We start from the raw sequence: 23,562 nt of genomic DNA, 5'->3' as shown, positions 1-23,562 counted from the left end.
CCAGGTTTGAGAACCTCTGTCTTAGCAGAGCCTGCAGGCCAAGACCTGTCATCACAGAAGCCAAGAGGAGAGCAAATATCTTGGTGCCCAGGTAGGCACATAGAAAAGGAAGCGCAAGGCCCTCCTCAGCACCTGCCACACCCACATGATATCACTTGTGGCCGAACTAGAAGGTCTGTGGCCCCTGCTCAGGACTCCGGCGCCACACTTTCCCCCAGGAGGTGCTGCAGATTGGATGCCTGACCCCAGGGCAGTCGGTCTACAGGCTGGCCAGAGATGCGTCAGGTGACCCGGCATGCAGGTCTGGAGCGTGAGGATCTGGACCAGAGAATGTGAAAAGCAGCAGTCAGTCGAAGAAGCCTGGGAAGAAGAAAGTGTGGGCTGTGACACGGGAGCAGAGCGTGTGGCCCGTCCCTGGAGGCGTCTTGGATCCCTGAGTCCTTCAAATTCCAGTTTCAGTCCACGTGTAACCTTTCTGCAAAGCCCATTCTACCTTATGTGCCCTGAGTGACACCCTTCCTTTCTACCCAAAGACCCTGAGTCGGAGCGTGATGGAGACTGAGCAGGGCCGAGGAAGAACACCCAGAAAGTCAGGGAGCAGAAGAGGGCAACTCCCCAAAGGTGCAGAAGCCAAGAAACTGTAAAAGAACACAGAATGGGCATGGACAGTAGTCCAGGATAACGGGAAGGAAAATGCCTAAGAATCATCTGGCAGGAAGCAAAGCTTTAGCAATGTAAGCCTGGGCAGTGAGAAAATGCAGGCCCTACAGGATGGCAGACGAGGACAACAGGAATGGGAGAGAAAAGAGCAAGGAACTGTCCTTCCCCTGCTCTGGGGGATGACCTCTGCAAGCTTCATCTCCAGGCTCTAACTACTGTCAGCTGCTTCCAGCTGGCTTCAGCCAGACACTTACAGGAGGCTAGAGGGCGAGAAGGAAAAAGGCGGGGTATTCTCCCCCGCCCTCTGCCTCGTGCAAAACTTCTGGAAGTGAGTGCCTCCCCCACGTCTTCAAATCCCCAGACAGGCCTGCCACGCTTGGTTGCAGTTTCTCTTGGGGGATCCTAGCCGAGGCTTGGGTAACACCACCTGCTCCCTTTTCCTCTCCAACCAGTGGTGAACCGGAGCTGGCTTGGACTGGCTCACAAGGGCAGATGGCCAGATACTCAGGGATTTTGCAAGCTGGTTGTTAAACTATTGCTAGCTTGAAGTTGGCCAATGCTACAAGTAAAGGCTTTTTCTGCAGGGGAGCCAGTTACGAGCACAACACTGCCTCCAGGCTTCCTGCTGGGGCCAGTCCCCGGCCCCCCAGGAGGTGTTGCAGATTGGATGCCGGACCCCAGGGCAGTCGGTCATCGTCCCCTGATGGGTTTCTCCGCCTCTTTCCTTCCCCATGGAACCAATTCACTGCACTATATTCTATTTTAAATAAGATGTAGTTTCTGTTTTCCTGGTGGGACCCTGATTGATGTGCAGACAGTGATCTCCTAAAGAGCTTTACCAGCTCCCCTGAGAGCAGCAAACATTAAATTCACAACATGTGAGGTTTTAATTTTGTTTGCTCGTTTGTCTAGTAATCCCTTTAATCACTTATCCATGTGATTAATTTTTAAAGCAAATTAATTTTGTGATAAATGAAAACCTTATGGCACCCTAACAGGGTATTGGTTTGACTATCAAAAGAACCAGATGTAAGAGACAACCAGGGATGCCTGGATGGCTCAGTTGGTTAAACATCTGCTTTTGGCTCAGGTCATGATCCCGGGGTCCAGGGATCAAGTCCCACATCAGGCGCCCTGCTCGGCGGGAAGCCTGCTTCTCCCTCTCCCACTCCCCCTGCCTGTGCGCTCTCTTCTCTCTCTCTCTGACAAATAAATAAATAAAATCTTAAAAAAAAAAAAAAAAAAGACAACCAGGTCACGTGATGTAGATCTCAGGATGAATGGTCTACCCTGGGTTGGGTTGGCCACCTGGCATAGGAAATGGGAAGACGAAGGAAGTGAAACATGACCCATCATCTACGCATACTAATATATGTGCTAAATCACACTTCTCTGTACAAAAGCCTTTCCCTCCAACTTCCTTCTTAGTGTCATGATAGGGGCTGTTGTAGCATTCGCCTCACCAACACTCTGTTGCTGTTATTGTTTGTTTGTTCCCTGGTCCTCTTGCTAAAAGGAATAATCATAGGCCTTAGAAGCAGAAGGAGATAAATGGTACCAGGACAATTTGCTAGCCATTTGGGGGGAAAAAAATCAATTCATATGATTATCCTACTTTAAAAATAAAATATATATTGGATCATTAAAAAAGTTAGTTTTTAAAAAAGATTTGAAAAGGTAGAGGTGGATATTGACCTAATCTCTAGATGGGAGAACTTTCTAATCTTAAAAAGAAAATTTTTAAAAACTGGGTACATTTTGTTATATAAAAATGGAGGGGCGCCTGGGGGGGCTCAGTTGGTTAAGCATCCAACTCTTGGTTTTGGCTCAGGTCATGATCTCACGGTTGTGAGATTGAGCCCCGCATCAGACTCCATGCTCAGCATGGAGTCTACTTGAGATTCTCCCTCCCTCTCATGCTCTCTCCCTTTCAGATACATACATAAATCATAAGAAACGATTTTTTTAATGGAAAAAAATTCCTGCTGCTTTCAGATAAATAGAAGTTAAGTGTAAACTGAAAACTGGGAAATATATTATAATAAATAGGACAAAAGTCAATTTCCTTAATAGAGAAACATATAAATAAGAAAAAAACCACACTGAGATTCTATGTTAGACAGTGTTGGTTGCCTTCTAGAATCTATTCCCCCCAGTTACTCTCCTTTCTAGTTTCACTGTGGGCAGCAAAGTGTTCAGTTTTGGGGGAGGGATCACGATTGGTCTAAGCCTAACATCTGAATCCCATTTCTTGATTTCCCAATTCCCTTGCAGTGAGGGTGGCCTTATGACCTGGTTCTGGTTAATGGGACTTGAGGAGGAATTGGCTGGGATGCTTTTCTAATCATTCCTTCCTACTATATGGAAACTCAGTAGAATTTTGTATGTTGATCTTGTTTCCTACCACCTTGCTAAATTTACTTCTTAGTTCCTGGATTTTCTTTCTTTCTTTCTTTCTTTTTTGGTAGATGTTTCTGGGGGATTTTTTTTGTAGACAATCATATCATCTTCAAATAGGGATAGTTTTATGTCTTCCTTTCTCATATGTATGTCTTTTATTTCTTTACCTTGGCTCATACTTGCTAGGACCTTAAGTATGATGTTGAATTAAGACTGGTGAGATTATACATCCTTGCCTTGTTCCGGATCTTAGAGGAAAAGCATTCAGTGTTTCACCAACAGGTATGATGTTAGCTATAAATTTTTTGGCAGATGCCTTTCATCAGGTTCTATTTCTTTCTTGCAAAGAGTTTGTATCATGAATGCATGTTCAACTTTGTCAAATGCTTTTTCTGCATCAATGTGATCATGCTTTTCTTCTTTAGACTGTTGTATGGTGGGTTCACAGTAATTTATTTCAAAATACGAAACCAGCCTTACTATTATGGGTTACACTGTATCCTCCAAAAAATATATATTAGAGTTGTAACCCCCCCCCAGTACTGCAGAATATGACCTTATTTGGAGATGGGGGCTTTACAGAGGTATTCAAATTAAAATGAATCATTAGGGTGGGTTCTTTCTTTCTTTCTTTCTTTATTTATTTATTTGACAGAGAGAGATAGTGAGAGAGGGAACACAAGCAGGGGGAGTGGGAGAGGGAGAAGCAGGCCTCCTGCTGAGCAGAGAGCCCAATGAGGGGCTGGATCCCAGGACCCTGGGATCATGACCTGAGCTGAAGGCAGACGCTTAACAACTGAGCCACCCAGGTGCCCCAATTAGGGTGTGTTCTAATCCAATATGACTGGTGTCCTTACGAAAAGGAGAAAATTTGGACAGAGAGACAAACATGTGCATGGTGAGAGCAGCATGAGAAGACTGGAGTTACGCTGCCCATGTGCCAAGGGAACTACCAAGAACTAGGAGAGGGCCCCAGAACAGACCCTTGCCTGGTGCTTTCAGAGGGAGCACGGCCCCTCCGAACACCTGCACAACACAACTTCCCGACACACCTGGAGAATGGAGCTGTGGTTGCCAGGTTCCCCTCCCCCCAGGCCCCTGTCCCCTTCAACTGCTGCGAAATGCATTATTTCAAAGTTGAACCCAAAACAGCCTTGATAGAAATATAAAACACCACAACCTTTCTCTGGGAAGTGTGGAGTTTGGTCACTGCTGGCCCCAATTCCCTCCGTCATCATTAGAAAGTCTAACACACAGTGTGATGAGGAAGCTGGCCCCTGTGGTATGCCAAGCTGATATTTAAGTATTACCTTTTAAAAGGGCCATTGGCAATGCCGATAAGGAAACATTCCTGGGAAGGAGAGTGAGGTGAGGCTACAGCTCTCAAATATCACAGCCTATGAAGAACTAACTGCAGAAGAATAGACCCGAACTGAGTCAGCGGGACTTTTAGCCAGCTGATTCTGTTCTAAGACTCAAGTATGCTAACACAGAGAAACATGTTTTCTAACTAACCTTAACCTGACCTTTTTTGTCCTTGGTTTCCCCAAATATTTCCTTCCCTTCCTTTGTATTCCTTCACGGATGTAAGTTAAGGTCCATTTAATTAGAAATGGAGCACCTACTAGGTGTGTAAGGCTCTCCATCCCTAAGACAATCCTCAGTCACATAGAACTCAAGACTGATGTACAGAATGCAACTGACCTATGAATACATTAACATTACAATATATATAAAACATTATAAAGAAGAGGGTGGAAAAAATCCAGGTATTTTTAAAAACAACTCATTTCAAAAGATATACTTACAAAGTTAAAAAACATAGCTAAACATTTTGTATTTCTTTATTATCAAAAGAAACCACCACCATTTTTTAGTTAACCTATGATGATTATAAGAAATAAAATAATAGTAAAAGGGTTAGAGTCCCTTTAAATATCATGTGCAAGAGGTAGTCACCGTTAACGGTTTGGACCAGATCCTTCCAGAATGCACACATGCTTTCTAAAACATAAATGGGAATGTTACCTATATATGGCCGATTCTACCAGTGGTACCCTAGCATCCCGTACGCCCTTTTCCTTAATAATAACTTTTAGTTGGACACATGGCAACCTAGCATTGTAAGTTCTCTAAATTTTTTTTTAATATTTTATTTATTTATTTGACAGGGAGAGACACAGCGAGAGAGGGAACACAAGCAGGGGGAGTGGGAGAGAGAGAGAAGCAGGCTTCCCGCAGAGCAGGGAGCCCGATGCGGGGCTCGATCCCGGGACCCTGGGATCATGACCTGAGCCGAAAGCAGACGCTTAACGACTGAGCCACCCAGGCCTCCTGGACATAAGAGTTTTAATGGGAAGACATCTCCGTGCTGTGATGGGCTGCGTAGTAATTAAATGCACATGGAGTTCACAAATCCAGTACTTCCTGCAGTAGTTCTTCAACCAGGTTCCTTCTCCTGCCTAAGCTTCCTCAGCAGAAGGGAGATAAAAAATATCCCTTCCCTCATCAGACTGTTGTGGGAATTAAATGAGCAAATGCACATGAAGAGTTTAGCACGGATCAAGGGCTAAACTACTGTGGTTACGATTAGCTTTTGAAAAAGACAGAAGTACCTGCTCTATCGATTATGACGAAGCTAAAAACAAACAGATAGGAAAGACTTGGAAAGGCACAGGAGTTATAATGTCACACAGCCTAAAAAGGACACTATCCCCGAACCTTGGGGTATGAAAGTATAATAGGATAGTAGTTCTACATGTATTGCCCAGGGAGACCAATCCATGGCGGTCACTAGACGGGAGAGGATGTGTGAGATAACGATCTCCCCTAGGATTAAAGGAATGAACTACATTGGGTGTTACCGGAAGCTGCAGACGTCTGAGAGATTCATGTGAATCCCACACCTTGTTAAGTGATCAGAACACACAAGCCTACATGGCACTCCTGTAACTTCTAGATGGTTCTCGTGGTCCGTTTCCCGAGGCCACATAGGGCTGCTGGAGGGCAAGCTACATTTATACGAACACTTCATCTTATAGGACTTACCACCAACCAAGAACATTCATTACCTAAGCCATCTGGGGCAGAGTCTAGGTTTTATTTTCTACTGGGCCAACCCAGTTGTCTGGCGCATAGTAGATATTCCATAACCAGGAGCCCAGTGTTTCCTGAAAGTCTCTCTGTTAGCCAGAGGCAGACTTCACTGGCTGGGAGAGTAGAGGACAGGTGGAAGGCCTAGGGCAGGAGACTGTGTATCCGGCTTTTAATCTCTACAGGTTGCTCCAGCGTCCATAGCTATGGGCACTCCGCCATTTTGAAATATACACTCCCCCTGGGATGGGCCAGGGCCTTGCCACTGAGCTCAGACAGTCTAAATTTAGACATGCCATTTTACAGTTTGATTACATCAGGCGCTGTGATGCCTTATACTTTATAAGTTTTCTGCAATAGGAAAAACAAATAGTTTTGATTTATTGTTATCTCTTCTGTGAGCTGAGTGGTTGATATAATCTCTTGGTACTCTCTATTTCAGTTATGTTTATGAGACAGGGGTGGGTGGGCTTGGGGGTGGTGTCGGGGGTGATAAGTAGGTAGTTGTGTTTTTCAAAGGCTTGTGACACAGTAAGATGCTTTTCACATTTTATATATTAAATATGTATATGTGTGTGTGTATTTGTGTATATATATGTACACATACACACACACACAAAATTTCCTCCAAGGTGTGACAGAAGTATGGGGAAAATTTCCACCTGCCAATGAACTGTGACTGAAACTCTCAGCCATTTTTTCTCACCGAGGCTAGAACCACAGCCTGTGTAAGGTCTGAGAAATCATTCCCAAGTCAATAGCCCCAGGAAAAACCCTTTCCACAAGAAGTGGAACTGTCAGATTGGAATTTCAGTGGTAATTTCTACCTCTTGGACTGCTCTCCAAGTATTTCTGTAGGACACATTCCAGACTCACAGGACAGAACCGGATCAATGTAACATAGACTGTTGCGCCTTATGGGGTTCAGAGGAGGGAGGAATCCCGTCAGGCTGGGCAGAGGGTCGCTGGGGAAACATGAGGAGAGGGAGAAGTGAGGAGAAACGCTAGGACTGCAGAAGCCTCTGACTCTGGCCCGTGCAGAACTCCCCCATCGTCTTCTCTGGAGGCCTGTGACAGGCAGGCACCTTGCCTGTCTGTGGAGTCTCTGCGGCTAAGCCAGGCAATGCAATACCCTTGCCCTCCTCTGCCTTCCTAGAGCCTCAGGAGGTGGCCTGTGCCCAGCATTCCTGCCCAGCCTACCGTGGGTCCCTTCCCCAGCCCGGCAGCGTTAGGCAGGCTCCAGCATAGGCAAGAAGCAAGCCCCGACCGTCCAGCAAACTTTCAATGCCTGTTCGCCACGTGCCGGGAGTCGGACCCCAGAGATTCACCAAAAGGAGAAGCATAGATTTTTGCCTATTTAGCCTATTTTCAAGAAACTGCAGTAACACACGGGCGGTATTTTGTGTTCTGCTTTTTTCACAGAACAATGCCTCTCATGCATTTTCCCGCAATTGTATTCATGATAAACTTGAGGTGTCCATACAACCTTGACAACAAGGTAGTCAGAAAATGTAAAATTTAAATATCACACTGGTTAAGATGCAATTATCTCCATAACTGTCCATTATAAGGACTGTGCTTTTATTGGATACTTAGATTTGAAACCTGCCACTATTTTACTATTATTTTCCCACTATTTTGCTATTTTGTAATACTGCAATGGATATCTGAAGGTATATGTTCTTCTTTTTCCTCAGGGAAAAATACAGTAGAGTGGAAAGAATATAGGTTTTAGAGCCAGATAGATCTGGGTTCAAATTCTAGCTCTGTTGCTTAAGATCTCTGTGACCTTGGGCAAGTTCCTTCACATTGAGCTATTTCAGTTTCCCTTCTGTACAAAGCCATCAACACTACTTAACCCAAGAGACCAGTGGTGAGGATTATTCAATGCTGATGGGTAAAATCATTTTGAGATAGATCTGGATTTAAATTCTGGCCCTCTTGCTTAACTTGGACAAGATACTCAACTTTTGTTAAGCTGTGTTTCCTTCTCTATGAAATGGAAATTCAAGTGCATATGTAATGAGGTTATTGGGACAATTAATTAAATACATATAACATGTTTAGTACACTGCTGAGTACACAGTAGGGGATCGATAAATGTTAGCTATCATTATCACAGTAATTACTATTATTGTTACTATTATAGTAAAAATAATTACTATTTTTAAAGATTTTTTTTTTTTTTGAGACAGAGAACGAGAGAGAGAGCGCACATGAGAGGGGGGAGGGTCAGAGGGAGAAGCAGGTTCCTTGCTGAGCAGGGAGCCCGATGCGGGACTCGATCCAGGGACTCTAGGATCATGACCTGAGCCGAAGGCAGTCGCTTAACCAACTGAGCCACCCAGGCGCCCCTAATTACTATTTTTATTACATAAAAAGGCAGCACTTAATAATTGCTGGTGTGGCCATCTGCTCCCACCTCAGACTCCCACTAATGAGAAATATCCAAGAACTGGAGACTGGATCAAGGGTAAGGCATGTGTTTATAGGGAGCGCCACATTGTTCGCCAAAAGGATTGCATTCCACTAACAGTATGCTGAATCTATCCATTTCACACCCATCCTCACCAACAGGTTTCTTTTTTTCTGTTAAAGACTTTAATTTTCATTTCTTTATTACTGTGAGGGTGAACATTTTCCCGTAACATTTTGTTTACTGTTGGGATATCTTCTAGTATGAACACCTTATTTCTGTCTTCTACCTGTTTATCAGTTTGAATCTTGGTGTTTTTCTTCAGTATTTGAATAGAGTCTTTATATATCAGGAACATAGTAATATTTAATGCAAATACTTTCCCAGTAAGCTGGAGCCAGAAAGGTCTGGTACTGGTGCGGGAAGACCAGGGGTAGATCCGTGTGTTCAGGAGCATTTCTATGTGGGGCTCTTGACTCTTGCACGGTGAACTCAACTACTGCCACATCAATCTCTGGGCATCTCCAGCCCTGCATGACACAGCCCTTCTAGGTTTCTAACTATAGGATAGTTCTTAGTTGTCTTGTAGACACTTCAAGCCTACCATAGACCTAACTGAACTCCTCAGCTGTCCCCCAACCAGAAAACTTTCCAAACTCCTCCATTTAGTCCCTTAATGTCCTAGCCAAGATATCCTGAGACTGTTTCTCATTACAAGTACTCCCCCTCTCCCACCCCGTTTTCCAAAGTTTGAGTTAGGCCACTTCACTTTTATGAAAGACCTCCATTAGTCCCTGTTTTTGCCAACCAAATGGAACCGGAAGAGGATTTCTGCTTTTATGAAGAAAGGCAAAAAGCAACAATAGAGTATAGCACATGTTTTGCAGGGAGGGAGGCAGCACACAGCCTAAGTGGCAAGAGGGGTATATTGCCCGGCTCCTTCCCCCGACGAGCCACACTCAGCATCTCAGCACCAAGCCGCGGTAGCTTTTTTTTAATGATTTTTTTTAAACTTTTAAAAAAGATTTTACTTATTTATTTAGAGAGAGAGAGAGAGAGGGCGAGTGCAGGAGGGAGGGGCAGAGGGAGAGAGAGAGACTCTTAAGCAGACTCTATGCTGACTGCCGAGCCTCACAAGGGGCTCGATCTGATGACCCTGAGATCAGACCCTGAGCCGAAATCAAGAGTCAAGACGCTCCACCGGCTGAACTGCTCAGGCGTCCCGAAGCCGCAGTAGTTTTGAACTGTGTTTGTGAACATCTGTGCTTTATCTTGATTTATTTCGTGCATCATTTATCAAGATGCGTCCTAAGGTTTTAGGAAAGCCTAAGAGAGGTTATTTTTGGTGCCTGGGAATGCTCGAAAATTTTTCCACATAAATTCATGGCAATCGTTTCTTTCCTTTCTGCCCTGCTGGCTTATGAAGCTTTCATAGGAAATGCTTTATTTTTGGATAACGGGGGAAACCTGTGTAGGAAAAAACCCTCCCAGTCTCTCACATAGGCCTGTTGTACTGTCTCCTAAATAATACTCTTGTATGAGAAGTCACGTGTTCTGACTTTTGATCTGGAAAATGTGATCACACATACCAAGAAAATGAGCAGCGGCAGCCGAGCTGACATGTTATCTCAGGCCTTCTCCACATGTCAGTATCTGCTACTGAAACCCATGCACGCGAGCTGGTACGCAGACCAATGCCAGGACACAGCTATCCAGTGATGGGTATCTGACAGTGGGATTCAGGAATTAACCAGCGGGGAACAAAGTACTAGAAATAATTGCCTTCAGCATTTGGCCCAAGTGTCCGCTGCCCTTAAATTATTTTCATATTTTAATGGTGACATTTTTTAAATTATCGGGGTAATTATTTTTAACAGTGTAATCGTTAGCAGTATTGATCTTGTCTTAGCATCATGCCTTTTTCTGTTGATGTCCCAGTTACAATGCGAGTGCCATGCAATCAGAAAGGGTGTTTCAGCCTTCCTTCTGAGGCCCAGCCTAATGGCCTTGCCCCCTACGTGGAGTTCTAGATCCCCCAAAGGCGGCTGTCCTGGGCACCATGAGCTGCTATTGAGGAAACACAACAAGGCAAGCAGGAGTTCAGATAGAAAAAGTCAAAATTCCCTTGAATGAAAATTAAACTAAATAATCTTACTATTTCTAGGACCATAGTTCATGAGAAGCCACACTGATAGTAACATCCTAAGTGGAAGCTTTCTCCTGTTGTTTCCTAACTCTCCCCTCAATTTCCCCAAATATATATACTGGATCACTTAAGAAGCCCCATCTCTCTAGAGACAACAAACACCTCCAAGGACACACACTGAGAGCCACCAGTTTCTTAGTCCTTTTGGAAAATGTGTTGAAAACAAACTACATACTATTCTAAAGTTCTCCTTCCCAAGGCTGGGTGTGCCTGTGGGTAGGCGTGGGTGTGTGGGTACATGCACGTGGATGCGTGTGGGTGTGGACATACTGTGCTCACACAGTGAGGAAGTGATGGAGCCTATTTTTCTAAAAGCAGAGTATTATGGTGTGAAATACACATTCTCACCCTTCAAATATTCGTTTCTCCCCACAAGATCTGTATCTGCTGGAGAGGAGTGAAGACAGGGCTTTGGGCCCAGTGTATTCTAACTGCTTCTATGAAGACCAACTAGGGTTTTCCCATGTGAAGAGTATCTTTGGAGTTTTTTGAGTTTTTTGGGTTTTTTTGGGGGGGGTGGCCAGTGGAATCTTTGGAAGGAGGTGGAAACCTAGACCCGACATCACCATGAAGTTGCTCGCAAACAAAATGGTTTTCTAAATTCCAATCAAGGATGAACTTTTTGGCCTGAGAGTGATGCCCCGAATTCCCTTCCAGAGTCAAGTGGAGAAGGCCTTGAATGGGTCTTTTCTAGAACTGGTGAGCAAGTCCTTGTATTCATTCCAGGACCTATCCCCACACTTTCCCAGCAGAAAAACTGGTTAATTTACATCCCAGGCAATTACCTGTCGATATCAGTCTCTGGTATCTAAATCCCTACCTGTAACACTGTAGAGTAAGGTCAGGGGTGAAATTTCGCAGCAGCTTCTCCCCGGCAGCACCACACGCAAGGAGACCCACCCATCTAGCCACTCGGCGCGTCCCAGTCCGAGGCCGGTTCACTCCACACAATGTGGCAAGTTCCTGGAACTGTGTGGCCTTTTGGGTGGGACCACTTCGCCGCCAGTAAGATGCCATCTCTCCCGGGAGCCGCTGCCGGTCAGCGTGGGGTGGGGGGCGTGTCTGGGGCCGCGGGAGAGCGTGCTGGGCGGGGGCGGACCGCCTGGAGGACCGGGACAAGGAAGCACGTGGGCGCGCGCGCGCCACGATTCCGCCCCGCGAGCGCCCCCAGCCCATTTCACCCGCGCACCCGGCCTACGGCCCGCCACCGCCCGCAGGGCTCCTGAGCGCGGCGCCGTGTCGTCGCGCTGCCCCCACGCAGCCTGGACCCCTGCGGCCGACCGCCGCCCACGTGTCCCCGGCCGGGGCGCGCGGCAGCTCGGCGGGACCCACTCGGAGAGAAATGCTGCAAAGAACCTGCCAGCACGGCGAGGGCAGGGTCGCTCACGGCCCTGAGGGACCAGAGACCCGCAGGCTGGCCCGTCCGGGATGCCGCGCGCGGGCAGAGCACCAGCCAGCCAGGCATCCCACTGTCCTCAAGAGAGCAGCCGAGCGCAGCTCCCCTCCGCGGATGCCGCGCGTCCCGAGGCCCCGACAGGTGCTCCGCGAAGGCTCCGCGCCTCCCTCCGCGCGCGCCCGGGGGTGGGGGGATGGGGGTGGGGGCTCCTGCGGGAGCCAGGCGCCTGGAGAAGAGAAAGGAATTTGTGCTGTACCTGATCCTGTCCTTCTCTGCCCTCTGTAGCTCCTCGTTTCTTTCCAGCACCTGAAGGATCTTCCTGGCTTCTTCGTCATTTAAGAAACTGAAATCAAACCCCCGAGGAACCTTCGTCATGGTCTCTACTGTGTGAGAATTACACTTAAGCTCCTTGGCGCCTCCTTTTACGAAGACATTTTTCAAGGTATAGAAGACCAGTTTCAGGAACTTGATCCCATAGCCAATAAGAAGTCCGCCCCTTTGAAAATCGGAAACCACAAACTTAGGGAACGGCCCACACCTACAGGGCTCATTTCGACACCTTAACGACATGTTTCTGTCCCCCTATCCAACCGAGATGCAAAATGAACGGCTCCGCCGAGAGAGGGAACCAATCGCATTCCAAAGGGGCGGGCCCTCCCTCGTCTCCTCCCTCCCCTTTCCCCCTCCACCGCCTATCAAACTTGTTAAAGTAACAATCCTAAGTCTTTCGGCGCCTAAATGAGGCCCGAGCTTAAGGGTTGGCGCCAACGTAGTATTTGCTTTTGCGGTTGCTGTTTGCTCTCAGAACTCCAGCTGGACTCGTGGAAGGAGTGAAAAGGAATGAGATACACAGCTAATCCTCCTTTTCAGTAAAGAGCAGCCCGTGGGAAGGAGAATCGCGGTGGGAGCTTTAGATCTGGTACAAGAGTTACCCCAATGAGAGACCAAGAAGGGCTGAACTCAATGCGATTATGGCCTGGCCCGCCCAGGGGCTAAATTTAATGTATCCCCGGAAATGAGTTCTTTGCCAAGCCTCGCATCCCGCAGAGGCCCCCAGCACATTCTCCTACAAAAGTCATTATCGAGCTTTAGGGGAAAAAACCAAAAACTTTTAAAAACCACAAGATGGTTTATGATATCTTAGGAGAAGACAGCCCCGGGGGCAAGGGGTGATGAAAATCACCTGTTTGTAGTTTTCTCTAAGATTTGATAATCTTCTTAATAATTTCGGAGAAGTAATTCAAGTGCCACTTTCAAACACCTAATCCTCTGACTAAAGCAAAATGTAATCCTCTGAAACCACCAGAAATAGCTTTCCTAGGAAGTATTCTTATGAGATAGGATGGAAGCTTCAAAAGGTATTCATATATATGCTTTTTAAAAAGTATTGTAGTGGGGGCACTGGGGTGTGGGAGTGCCTGGCTACAGAGGTCCCAAACAGCCCAGATTTGGCCACCTGCCACTTAACAAATTCCAAGGGCAGAGAAATGAGCTGCAGTGAAACAAAAAAGGGACTTATTTTGGTGAGGCCAACACTGGGTAGACAGTGCCCTAGCATCTCAAAGACTGCCTCCAAAGTCCTGAAAATATTTCTGGCTTTAGATAAGAAAAATGTGGAAGAAAGATCAGTGCGTACATGCAAGTGGGCAGTCAAGGTCAGGTCTGTCATGGTCTTGGGGTCAGTCATGTGGGGTCTTGCTGGCTCAGGGCAGTCCTCACTGCTTGGAGAGAGTAGTTTAGGTCCCATGCTTTGCCCTCAGGGTCTTTCACCTGAGTTAAGAGAAAAACTGGAAAGAACTTGATCGGAAGGTACAGACACTATAGAATGGAGGTGGTTGAAGTTCCTCTTTCAGCATCAAGCCTTTGGCAGGAAACGTGTTTCTTTCGTCTTAACTTTCAGCACAAGAGTAACTTTGTCAGATCAATTTGCCTGCCCCATAGCCTTAATTTTTGGTCGCTCCTTATGCCGTGGTCAGCACTGCTGACATTTAAAGTGTACTTCCACATGTATCATCTCCCTTCATGGCAAATTAACCCCAAAGAGATTTTGTATCTGTAACAAAAACGTAATGTCAAAAATGACTGTTTATGTCTTGGCCTCTGGGTCCTCTCCTCACTTTGATCATTGTTATTTAAGACATGTCTGGGCAGGTCACCATTCAAAGAGTAACTTTCTGTGGGTGGCTGTTTGTTATTTCTCTGAAGCAGGAAACAATTCGGTTCACCAATGTTGTACAACCCCCAGAACTTCTTTTAAAATAGTCTTTGTGTTAATGATGGTGGATTAGGAGTGTGGCTCATATATGATGTCCATTTTTTTCTACTCGTTAATGTGCTTGTTTCTTCCACATACATGTGGGATTTCCTCATGTGGGCACTGGTAGGGTTTGATCCTGTTCCTGCTGTATCAGTGAATTGATTTTGACTACCAGGAACTGGTGCCTCCTTTATGAGGGCCTTGTGCGCTATGAAAAAGATTCTCCCTGTCCTTGGGGAGTATATAACCCAGTGGGGGAGATGACACAGGAAAAGACAAACATAATAAATGTATCAGGAAAGTTCTAGTAGATCACAGAAAGAAGTTAGTTCCAGCTGAGTGGATCAGGGAGAGGACATGGTGTTTGGGTTGTAACATGAAGGGTCAGATTTCAACAGGAAGAAATGGAAGACAGCGGGAGAAGATGTGTGTCTAATCCAGGCCAGGGAAACAGGGCACCGAATAGCAGAAGTACACTCCAGGAATCTGCTCATAATCCCTCAACTCCTCTGACAAATGGCCAAAGTGAGCAAAAATTTGGGAGCTGGATAATACAGGGGCTTATTCGGGGATTGGTAAATGATCTGTTTTGGCTAGAGTAGGCAATCTACATCGGGGTGATATTGGGGGTACCGTAATGAAGAAGGGGTTGAAAAACATTGGGCTAGCGCATAGGACTTACGTAGAGAGTAAATAAGGCTGTGACTCGACTATGAATGTCATGCTCAGGAATCTGGACTCCATTGTGTAGTCCATGAGACGTCAAGATAGGTTTTGAGGATGACAATGGTATAGTTGAAACTGAACGCTGGGGGAGAGTACTCTGGTAGCAGCAGATGAGGAAGAGTAGAGTGAGGATGGTGGCAAGGACCCCATGGTGCCAGAACGTTGATGTAGGAGACAGGGGAAGAGACCCTGAACCAAAGCAGTGGACGTGGGAGTACAAGAGGGTTGGAATCCGAAGACATGCCTGGCTGGCTCAGTGAGGAAGGCATGTGACTCTTGATCTCGGGGTTGTTTGAGCCTCACGTTGGGTGTAGAAATTACTTAAAAATAAAATGTTAAAAAAAAATACCAAAGACATTGACTGGACTTGGAAACTCATTAGATATGAGGGTTAAGAAGGAAGGAGTCACAAAGATAATGCAAGATTTCAAGAGAAGTGTCTGAAAGGAGAGTAGTCTCTTTGATGAGGAGAAGCATAAGGTTTGTAAAAATATCAGTTCAGTTTTACACATAAAGAGTTTGAGAGGGGAGCCTGGGTGGCTCAGTGGTTTAAGCGTCTGCCTTCTGCTCAAGTCATGACCTCAGGGTCCTGGGATCGAGTCCCACATCGGGTTCCCTGTTCAGCGGGGAGCCTGCTTCTCCCTCTCCCTCTAGGCTCTCCCTCTCCCTCTCTCAGATAAATAAATGAAATCTTTAAAAAAAAAAAAATAGTCTGAGGTAACCTGCAATTTGTCCACATGGGAATACTCAGCAAAAGTGAGAAATTTGGGACTGGGGATTCTTGAAACAGGGATGAAGAAGTAGATTTGGAAGTCATCTGCTCAGACATGATTGCCAAAATGCTGCATCTGGATAAGATGGCTAGAGCGGAGGGCAGACCGAGAGGAGAGGCTGAGTCCAGAACCTTGAATGACTGCATTGGATGTCAGCACCAGGCCTGGCTTCTGCCCTGCTTTATTGCACAATGGGGCGTGTGATTGAGGAATTTTTATACTGAGGTTCTATACTGAGACATTGGCAAGGCGTTAGGGGTCGCCCTGGATCTGTGGGGCTATAAACTTAGTGCCTTTAAAGTCAGAATAGTTTTCAAAGGGTTGTTTCATGGGCTCATTCTGTCAGCTCCAAGCAGCCATTTTCCACCTTAGTATTTGGTAACCCTGGCAACCTCCCTCCCCGCTTTGCAACCAGAGAGATACTCATCAGTTTGGTTTTTAATAGCAACAGCTGGATAGGTAGTGATGACAATCTTTAGAAATCTCCTGTCTTCTCCAGTCTGTTGGCCAAATCCCCAGCAAGAAGGCTTGGCTGGTTTTCTTCCCCAACAGTTGACGCAGCCAAGAGAACTGCTTATCTATTGCATACTTGATGGAATGTCTGAAATTGTTGTCCCCTAACGTCACCTGTGACTCCAGGACACCATTGAAAATCATCTCTGTAGACTGGGGTTGTTTCTGCCCTTCCCACAGCAGGCTACGGGGTGAGTTTGGGTGCTAGCTCTCAGTTAAACAAGCAAATACAAGTCAGCTTGAATGTCAGGTGTTGGTAACAGGCCTTCATTAGTAAACAAGAGATGTGAAACTCTGGAAAGGGAGCGCCCACAGATGTTCCTGTCTGTTCTCACTATTCTAATTGTTCAGGGAATAGCTTTGCAAATCCAGGTAGAAAACTCTTTTTTTTTTTTTTTTTTTGGTTATCCCTGAGGCATCAGTTCTGAACCCACAGTAACAGAATCAAGATCCCGGGGAGAACAGCAGCTTCAACTCTCTGAACCTTAGTTTTTTGTTTGTTTGTTTTTGTTTTTCTATAAAAGCAAGGGTAGCAATAGAACCCACTTTGTAAGGCTATTATAGAAATTCACTGAGATGATGCACGTCAGACAGTTAACAAGGTCAGTGCTCAGTAAATAGTAGCTATTCATGATATTATTTGCACACCGAGCAGCCTACAATTTTAAAAGTAACATTTTTCTCTGACTACAAAAGTATGACTTCATTGAAGTTTGGGGAAAACTGAAAAATAAAATGCAAGAGTCAAACAGATGGGAGATAAAAAAAATCTCAGCTTTGGGGCGCCTGGGTGGCTCAGTCAGTTGAGCGTCTGACTCTTGATTTCGGCTCAAGTCATGATCTCAGGGTCGTGAGATCGAGCCCTGCATCGGGCTCCCTGTTCAGCGGGGAGATTCTTTCTTCCTCTCCCACTGCCCCTCCCCCTGCTTGTGCGCGTGCGCGCGCGCACACACACACACACACACACACATGCTCACTCTCTCTCTCTCTCTCAAATAAGTAAATAAAGAAATAAAATCTTTAAAAAAAATCTCAGCTTTATTACAGGTAAGCTAACAGAATAATATGACTTGGTTCTGCAGTGAAATGGACTCACTACTACCTAGCCTTCCATAGCTACACCTTGGGGCAGAGCACCAGAGGAAGAGCTGGATGTGGGGAGTAGATCTAATTAGTGACAGGAAGGTGTTAGAAGAATGCCACCAAGTGCTTCAAGCTTTCTGATAGATTAGTTCTAGTCCAAAAGCGTGGATCAAGGAGTTTCCTACCCTTACCACCCTCCAGTAGGATGACTTACCCCTCCTCTACCCTAAGGAGTAAGTAAGGATCAGAGAGAGAGGCTGGGAACTCACTCCAGTCATGGAAGTCCCCTCACAGAAGAATGAGGCAGTGGTTGCTCGTTATATAAAAATGTAAGAATATGAAAAAGAGGGAAGAAAGTATCAATCATCTACAATCCAAAGACTAGTTTGATTTTTAATATTTTTATTTGCATCTTTACATACTCCCCTTTTCCAAATATATCCAAAGAATGACATTATATTAAATAGTCTTCTATAATGTCCCTTTTCATGGCTGCATAGATTCCCTAGGATAAGGAGGTATCATGACCCTTTGAGTGATAGAAGCATTATGCAAAATTCATAAAGACTTCTGGAGGGTTGGGGCACCTGGGTGGCTCAGTTGGTTAAGCGTCTGCCCTCAGCTCAGGTCATGATCTCGGGGTCCTGGGATCAGGCCCCAAGTCAGGCTCCCTGCTCAGGGGGGGGAGTCTGTTTCTCCCTCTCTCCCTGCCCCTCCCCCTCCACTTGTGCTCTCTCTCAAATCAATAAATAAAATCATTAAAAAAAAAAAAGACTTCTGGAGGGTTTAAACAAGTCACTGAGCTCTGATGTGACAGACAGCATAAGTATGGTTCTAAAACTTAGAGTATCTTATAAGGCAAGGGGAGAAGGGCCTTGTGCTCTCTCATGTCAGAAGTCAATATATGCAAGGTCTAGCTCTCAAAATCTGCCCCACAAAACCCAAAAATCTGACCAAATCAAGGAATGAAGCAATACACACTTACTATTCATCCTAGTCCCAGACATTCAATTCTGCCTCCCCGCTCCCCCCGCATCCTCTGCTGTAAGGGGCTATCAGGGTTCCTATTCTACCTGAAGGATGAAGGAGGGAAGCAGGGGACTCTGAGATTTATACAAACACCCTAGACCCTACTCCAAAACTCAAGAGGTAAAACATTTCCCAAGGCATTATACGAATCCACTGTTATCCTGACAGCCACCCTTGAGAAAGCTAGATCAATAAATAAACACACAAATCCAAAAACACAGTACACTTTCCCTTGTGGCTATAGATGTAGGAAAAAAATCCCAAGAAAAATGCCAGTATATCAAATTTAGGATGCATTCAAAAAGGCTAAGTAGAGTTTATTCCAGAAATGTGAGAAGATTTTAATATTAACATAGTTTCAAAAGAAGAATATCACGTCATTAAAACTGTTTGATGGAATTCGAGACCACCTTTGGCTAGAACTAAATTAAAGTAAGTTAAGTTTTAAGCCCTAGTTTTTTAGGATTAGAAGCTTATCTCCTTGGTGTGGGAAGGAATGTCTGTACCTGGCAATACCAATATCATAATTAATGGTAAGTCAATTAAGTGGAAACAAATCAAACATACCTGTTATTTCCTGCATTATATAACATTGTTCCGGTAGTTCTAGTTGGTATAATAAAGAAAGAAAAAGTAATGGGTGTAACACTCTGAAAAGAAAAAAAACTGACCATAGATGGTGACCATCTCCTTACAAAATTCCCAAGGAAATCCATTTAAAAACTACTAGAACTATAAAGAGAGTACATATAAGTGGTCAGTGTACTGATTCATTCCACAGATATTTATGGACTGTCTAGTATGTGTTCGGAAATGTTTTAGATATTACATACACAGTGTTAGGATAAAGCGTCTGCCTTCAAGAACTTTACATTCTAATGGGCAGAGGGAAAAAATAAGAAACAAATCAACATGAATTTAGGGTGTGATAAGTGAACCAAAATAACGGTGTGGTGGGTGGGGAGGGTGGAGGGGGTCATGGCTCTGGCAAAGGCTTCGGTGAGGTGCCATGTGAGCTGAAACCAGAAGTCTCAGAAGCCAGACAGGTAAAGAACTGGGAAAATAAATATACATATGTCCTCAAAGGGGCTTAAATTTGAACAAAATTTGGGTAAAACATCAACTTATCTAGCTATTTATAAAATGTTTTGAACCTTCCTCACCCTCACGCAAGAAATAATCCCTTGAGTTCTCTGCCCCAGGCAGTGTGGCTCTGTGGCTAAGGGCACTTAGTACTTGCTCAGCCTGCTGTGTGGCCGGCCACGTGCCAGGTACTGGAAACACAGACAAACAAGGTCTCAGTCCTCATGGAGTTTGCATTCCTGAGGGAAGAGACAGTATGTAAGTCAATAAACAGAAGATTTACCAAGTATGATAAGTGCTATGAAAAAAATTAAGAGTGAGGTGAGGGAGAGCAACTTTGGGGAGAAGAGGACTACCTTCCATGGGGCAGTCAAGAGGGCCACCCTGAACACTGACGTGTAATTGGAGGTCTGAAGGGTGTCATGAATCCAGCCTTGACACAAGCCAGGCAAAGAGGCCAAGTGCAAAGATGCTGAGGCGGGAGAGAGATTGACACTCTGGGCTGATGTCTCTGGACATCGTGGTAAATGGGGGTGTAAGGAGGGGAGGGAAGGTTGGCCTGATAATGTAAGCAAGTCAGGCCAAGACAAGGGACTTTAGATCTCATTCAAAGAAATTGGGCTAGGAGTCAGGAGTCAGGAGTCCTTAGTTCAAGCCCTGTTTACACAATTTACTAGTTGTGTGACCCTGGGTGGTTATGTAACACTTCCTTATCTGTGAAGTGAGAGTAATAATTGTACCCACCTCCTAAGGTTGTGGAATTAAATGTGATAATGTATGTAAAGTGCTTAGCACATAGTATGCTATGGGGGAGACAGAGACAGGGAGAGGCAGAAATAGAGACAGACACAGAGAGTATCCTCCCCAGCCAGGTGGCTGGTTGGATTCTGCTATTTCCTCCTCACACCTGGCCAACTTCTGGGATAAGAAGTTTCCAGATACTATCTCTTCTCTCTCTGCTTCCAAGATGGAGGAAGTGTTACTTGTGGACAGAACTCACCTCAAATCATTTGAGACATAAGGATTAAAATAGTTTTAAATTAGAAATATAGCATGATGAGAGAAAAAAGATATTTATAATCCTGTCATCCTAATTCAAGAGGCATTTTTTCATGTTTGAATGTCATCCTAAAGTTCTTGCCCGTGTGTGTGTGTGGGTGTGTGAAGATAGAGTTACAATCACAACTGTACACACACACACCCCTACACACACGCATATGAATTCCTCAGTTGTAATCACAGTGAACATTTTGATAAAGGCTTTTAATATTGTTACTGAAAGACCTCTATAGAAGATGATTTCACAGTCTAGTGGGATCAAAAAATAATTTGAAGATTCTTTGAGAACTTTAAAGTGTTTTACAGAAAAAAAGATGATTGATGTTTCTTGTAATACCTCAGTAACCAGTGGGAGCAGTTTACAGTATTCATTCTTTGGAAATTCTTACAATTCTGCCTACCTCCACTGTGGTTGCTTTTCCTTTCAGAAGAAGGTGCCCTTCCAATAACAGTTTCTAAGTACACATCAATGGACATCTGGGAAAGAAATCTTTTCATTTGTTGTTGGGGAATCTTCTTACCCATAAAGGAAGCAGGGTAAGTGAGGGCACTCACAAAGATTATGGGATGGACACTTTGATAACTACTGCCAACCTCAGGGGAAAGCATGCTATCCCAACTCTCAGTAGATTTTATTTTATTTTATTAAAGATTTATTTATCTGAGAGAGAGAGAGAGAGGTAATGGGGAAGGGGGAGGGACAGAGGGAGAGGGAGAGGGAGAGAGAAACCCAAGCAGACCCTGTGCTGAGCAGGAAGCCAGATGTGGGGCTCGATCCCACGACCCTGAGACCACAACCCGAGCCAAAATCAAGAGTTGTCAAGCACCACCTAGACAGTCCTCTCAGAAGATTTTAAAAAATGCTAGTGAATCACTTCTTCAAAATCAAAGGCTTTTATTTGTTTGCTTCCATAGTACTAATCCATCAAACTTGATTTTACTCTTTGAGTCCAGGAGATTGCTATCTGGGGAACATGGGAAAAAAGAGGAGGTGAGAAGAGAAGACCCCTCCTAAATGTCCCCTGCTATACTGCATGGAGAAGTGGGGGAACGTGGGATAGGAAGAGTGAGGGAAAATTCTAATACAGAAGACTGATCTTGGTGTCTTCCAAGCTTCAAAGAAATGTCCATCAGAATGAAATGAGTGAGATCGAAAACTAAATTTTCCTTTCCCTGTCCACTGGTGCATAATAGCCTCTTTGCAACCTCTAATTATGTGGACCATTATGGTTAATTAATATACCACTTATATTGAATCAAATGGTGACTCAGACTAAACTGGAAGCTTTTTCAAAATCTGTGCATTTTTTGGAATAGAATAAAAAGCCCACAAATAAACCCACAATTATATGGTCAATTAATCTTTGACAAAGGAGGAATGAATATCCAATGGAAAAAGACAGTCTCTTCAACAAATGGTGTTGGGAAAACTGGAGAGCGACACACAAAAGAATGAAACTGGACCACTTTTTTTTTTTAAAGATTTTATTTATTTATTTGAGAGAGAATGAGACAGAGAGAGAGAGCACGAGATGGGGGAAGGTCAGAGGGAGAAGCAGGCCCCCCCACGAGCAGGGAGCCCGATGCGGGACTCGATCCCGGCACTCCAGGATCATGACCTGAGCCGAAGGCAGTCACTTAACCAACTGAGCCACCCAGGCGCCCCGAAACTGGACCACTTTCTTACACCATACACAAAAATAAATTCAAAATGGATTACCTAAATGTGAGATTTGAAACCATAAAAGTCCTAGAAGAGGACACAGGCAATAATTTCTCTGACATTGATTGTAGCAACTTCCTTCTAGATATGTCTCCTGAGGCAAAGGAAACAAAAGCAAAAATAAACTATTGGGACTACACCAAAATAAAAGCTTCTGCACAGCAAAGGAAACAACCATAAAACTAAAAGATAACCTACTAAATGGGAGAAGATATTTGCAAATGACATAGCCAATAAAGGGTTAGTATCTAAAATATATAAAGAACTTCGACAACTCAACATCCAAAAACTGAATAGTCCAATTAAAAAATGGGCAGAAGACATGAACACTTTTCCAAAGAAGACATCCAGATGGCCAACAGACACATGAAAAGATGCTCAACATCATTCATCATCAGGGAAATGCCAATCAAAACCACAATGACACCTGTCAGAATGGCTGAAAGAAAGAACAAAAGAAACAACAAGTGTTGGTGAGGATGTGGAGAAAGGGGAACCCTCGTACACTGTTGGTGGGAAGAATGCAAGCTGCTGTAGCCACTGTGGAAAACAGTCTGGAGGTTCCTCTAGAAGTTAAAAATAGCACTACCTTATGATCCAGTAATTGCACTACTAGGTATTTACCCCCAAAATACAGAAACACTAATTCAAAGGGAAACATGTACCTTTGTGTTTATAGCAGCATTATTTACAGTAGCCAAGGTATGGAAGCAGCCAAGTGTCCATCAATAGATGAATGGATAAAGAAAATGTGGCGTATATATATTTATTTCTTTATTCTCTCTCTCTCTATATATATATATATTCGAATATCACTCAGTTATAAAAAGGAATGAAATCTTGCCATTTCCAACAACATGGATGGAACTAGAGAGTATTATCCTAAGTGAAATAAATCAGCAAAAGCCAAATACCATATGATTTCACTCATATGTGGAATTTAAAAACAAAGTAAATGGGCAAAGGAAAAAACAAGAGAGAGAGACAAACTAAGAAATAGGCTCTTAACTATATAAAAAATATTTTATTTATTTGACATAGAGAGAGAGAGGGAGGGAGGGAGGGAGAACAAGCATGGGGAGTACAGAGGGAGAGGAAGAAGCAGGCTCTCTGCTGTGCAGGTAGCCCGATGCGGGGCTTGATCC

General features: G+C 44.6%; 1 protein-coding gene across 1 annotated transcript in view; it reads right to left on the bottom strand.

Annotated features, from left to right (window-relative positions):
- EXPH5 (exophilin 5) overlaps positions 1-12,748 on the bottom strand; it is a 67,854-nt gene extending 55,106 nt beyond the window's left edge. The window contains exon 1 of the mRNA XM_081797368.1: positions 12,428-12,748. Coding sequence (XP_081653494.1) covers positions 12,428-12,741 — 314 coding nt within the window. The 5' untranslated portion in view covers positions 12,742-12,748. The remainder of the gene's footprint in view (positions 1-12,427) is intronic.
- Between the last annotated feature and the right edge of the window lie 10,814 nt (positions 12,749-23,562).

This window comes from Leptonychotes weddellii, chromosome 11 (genome assembly GCF_054177405.1).
Source record: "Leptonychotes weddellii isolate Sample4059 chromosome 11, ASM5417740v2, whole genome shotgun sequence".
Classification (NCBI taxonomy): Eukaryota; Metazoa; Chordata; class Mammalia; order Carnivora; family Phocidae; genus Leptonychotes; species Leptonychotes weddellii.
Note: the sequence above shows the minus strand (reverse complement) of the source record. Positions and strands in the feature narration are given on the sequence as shown.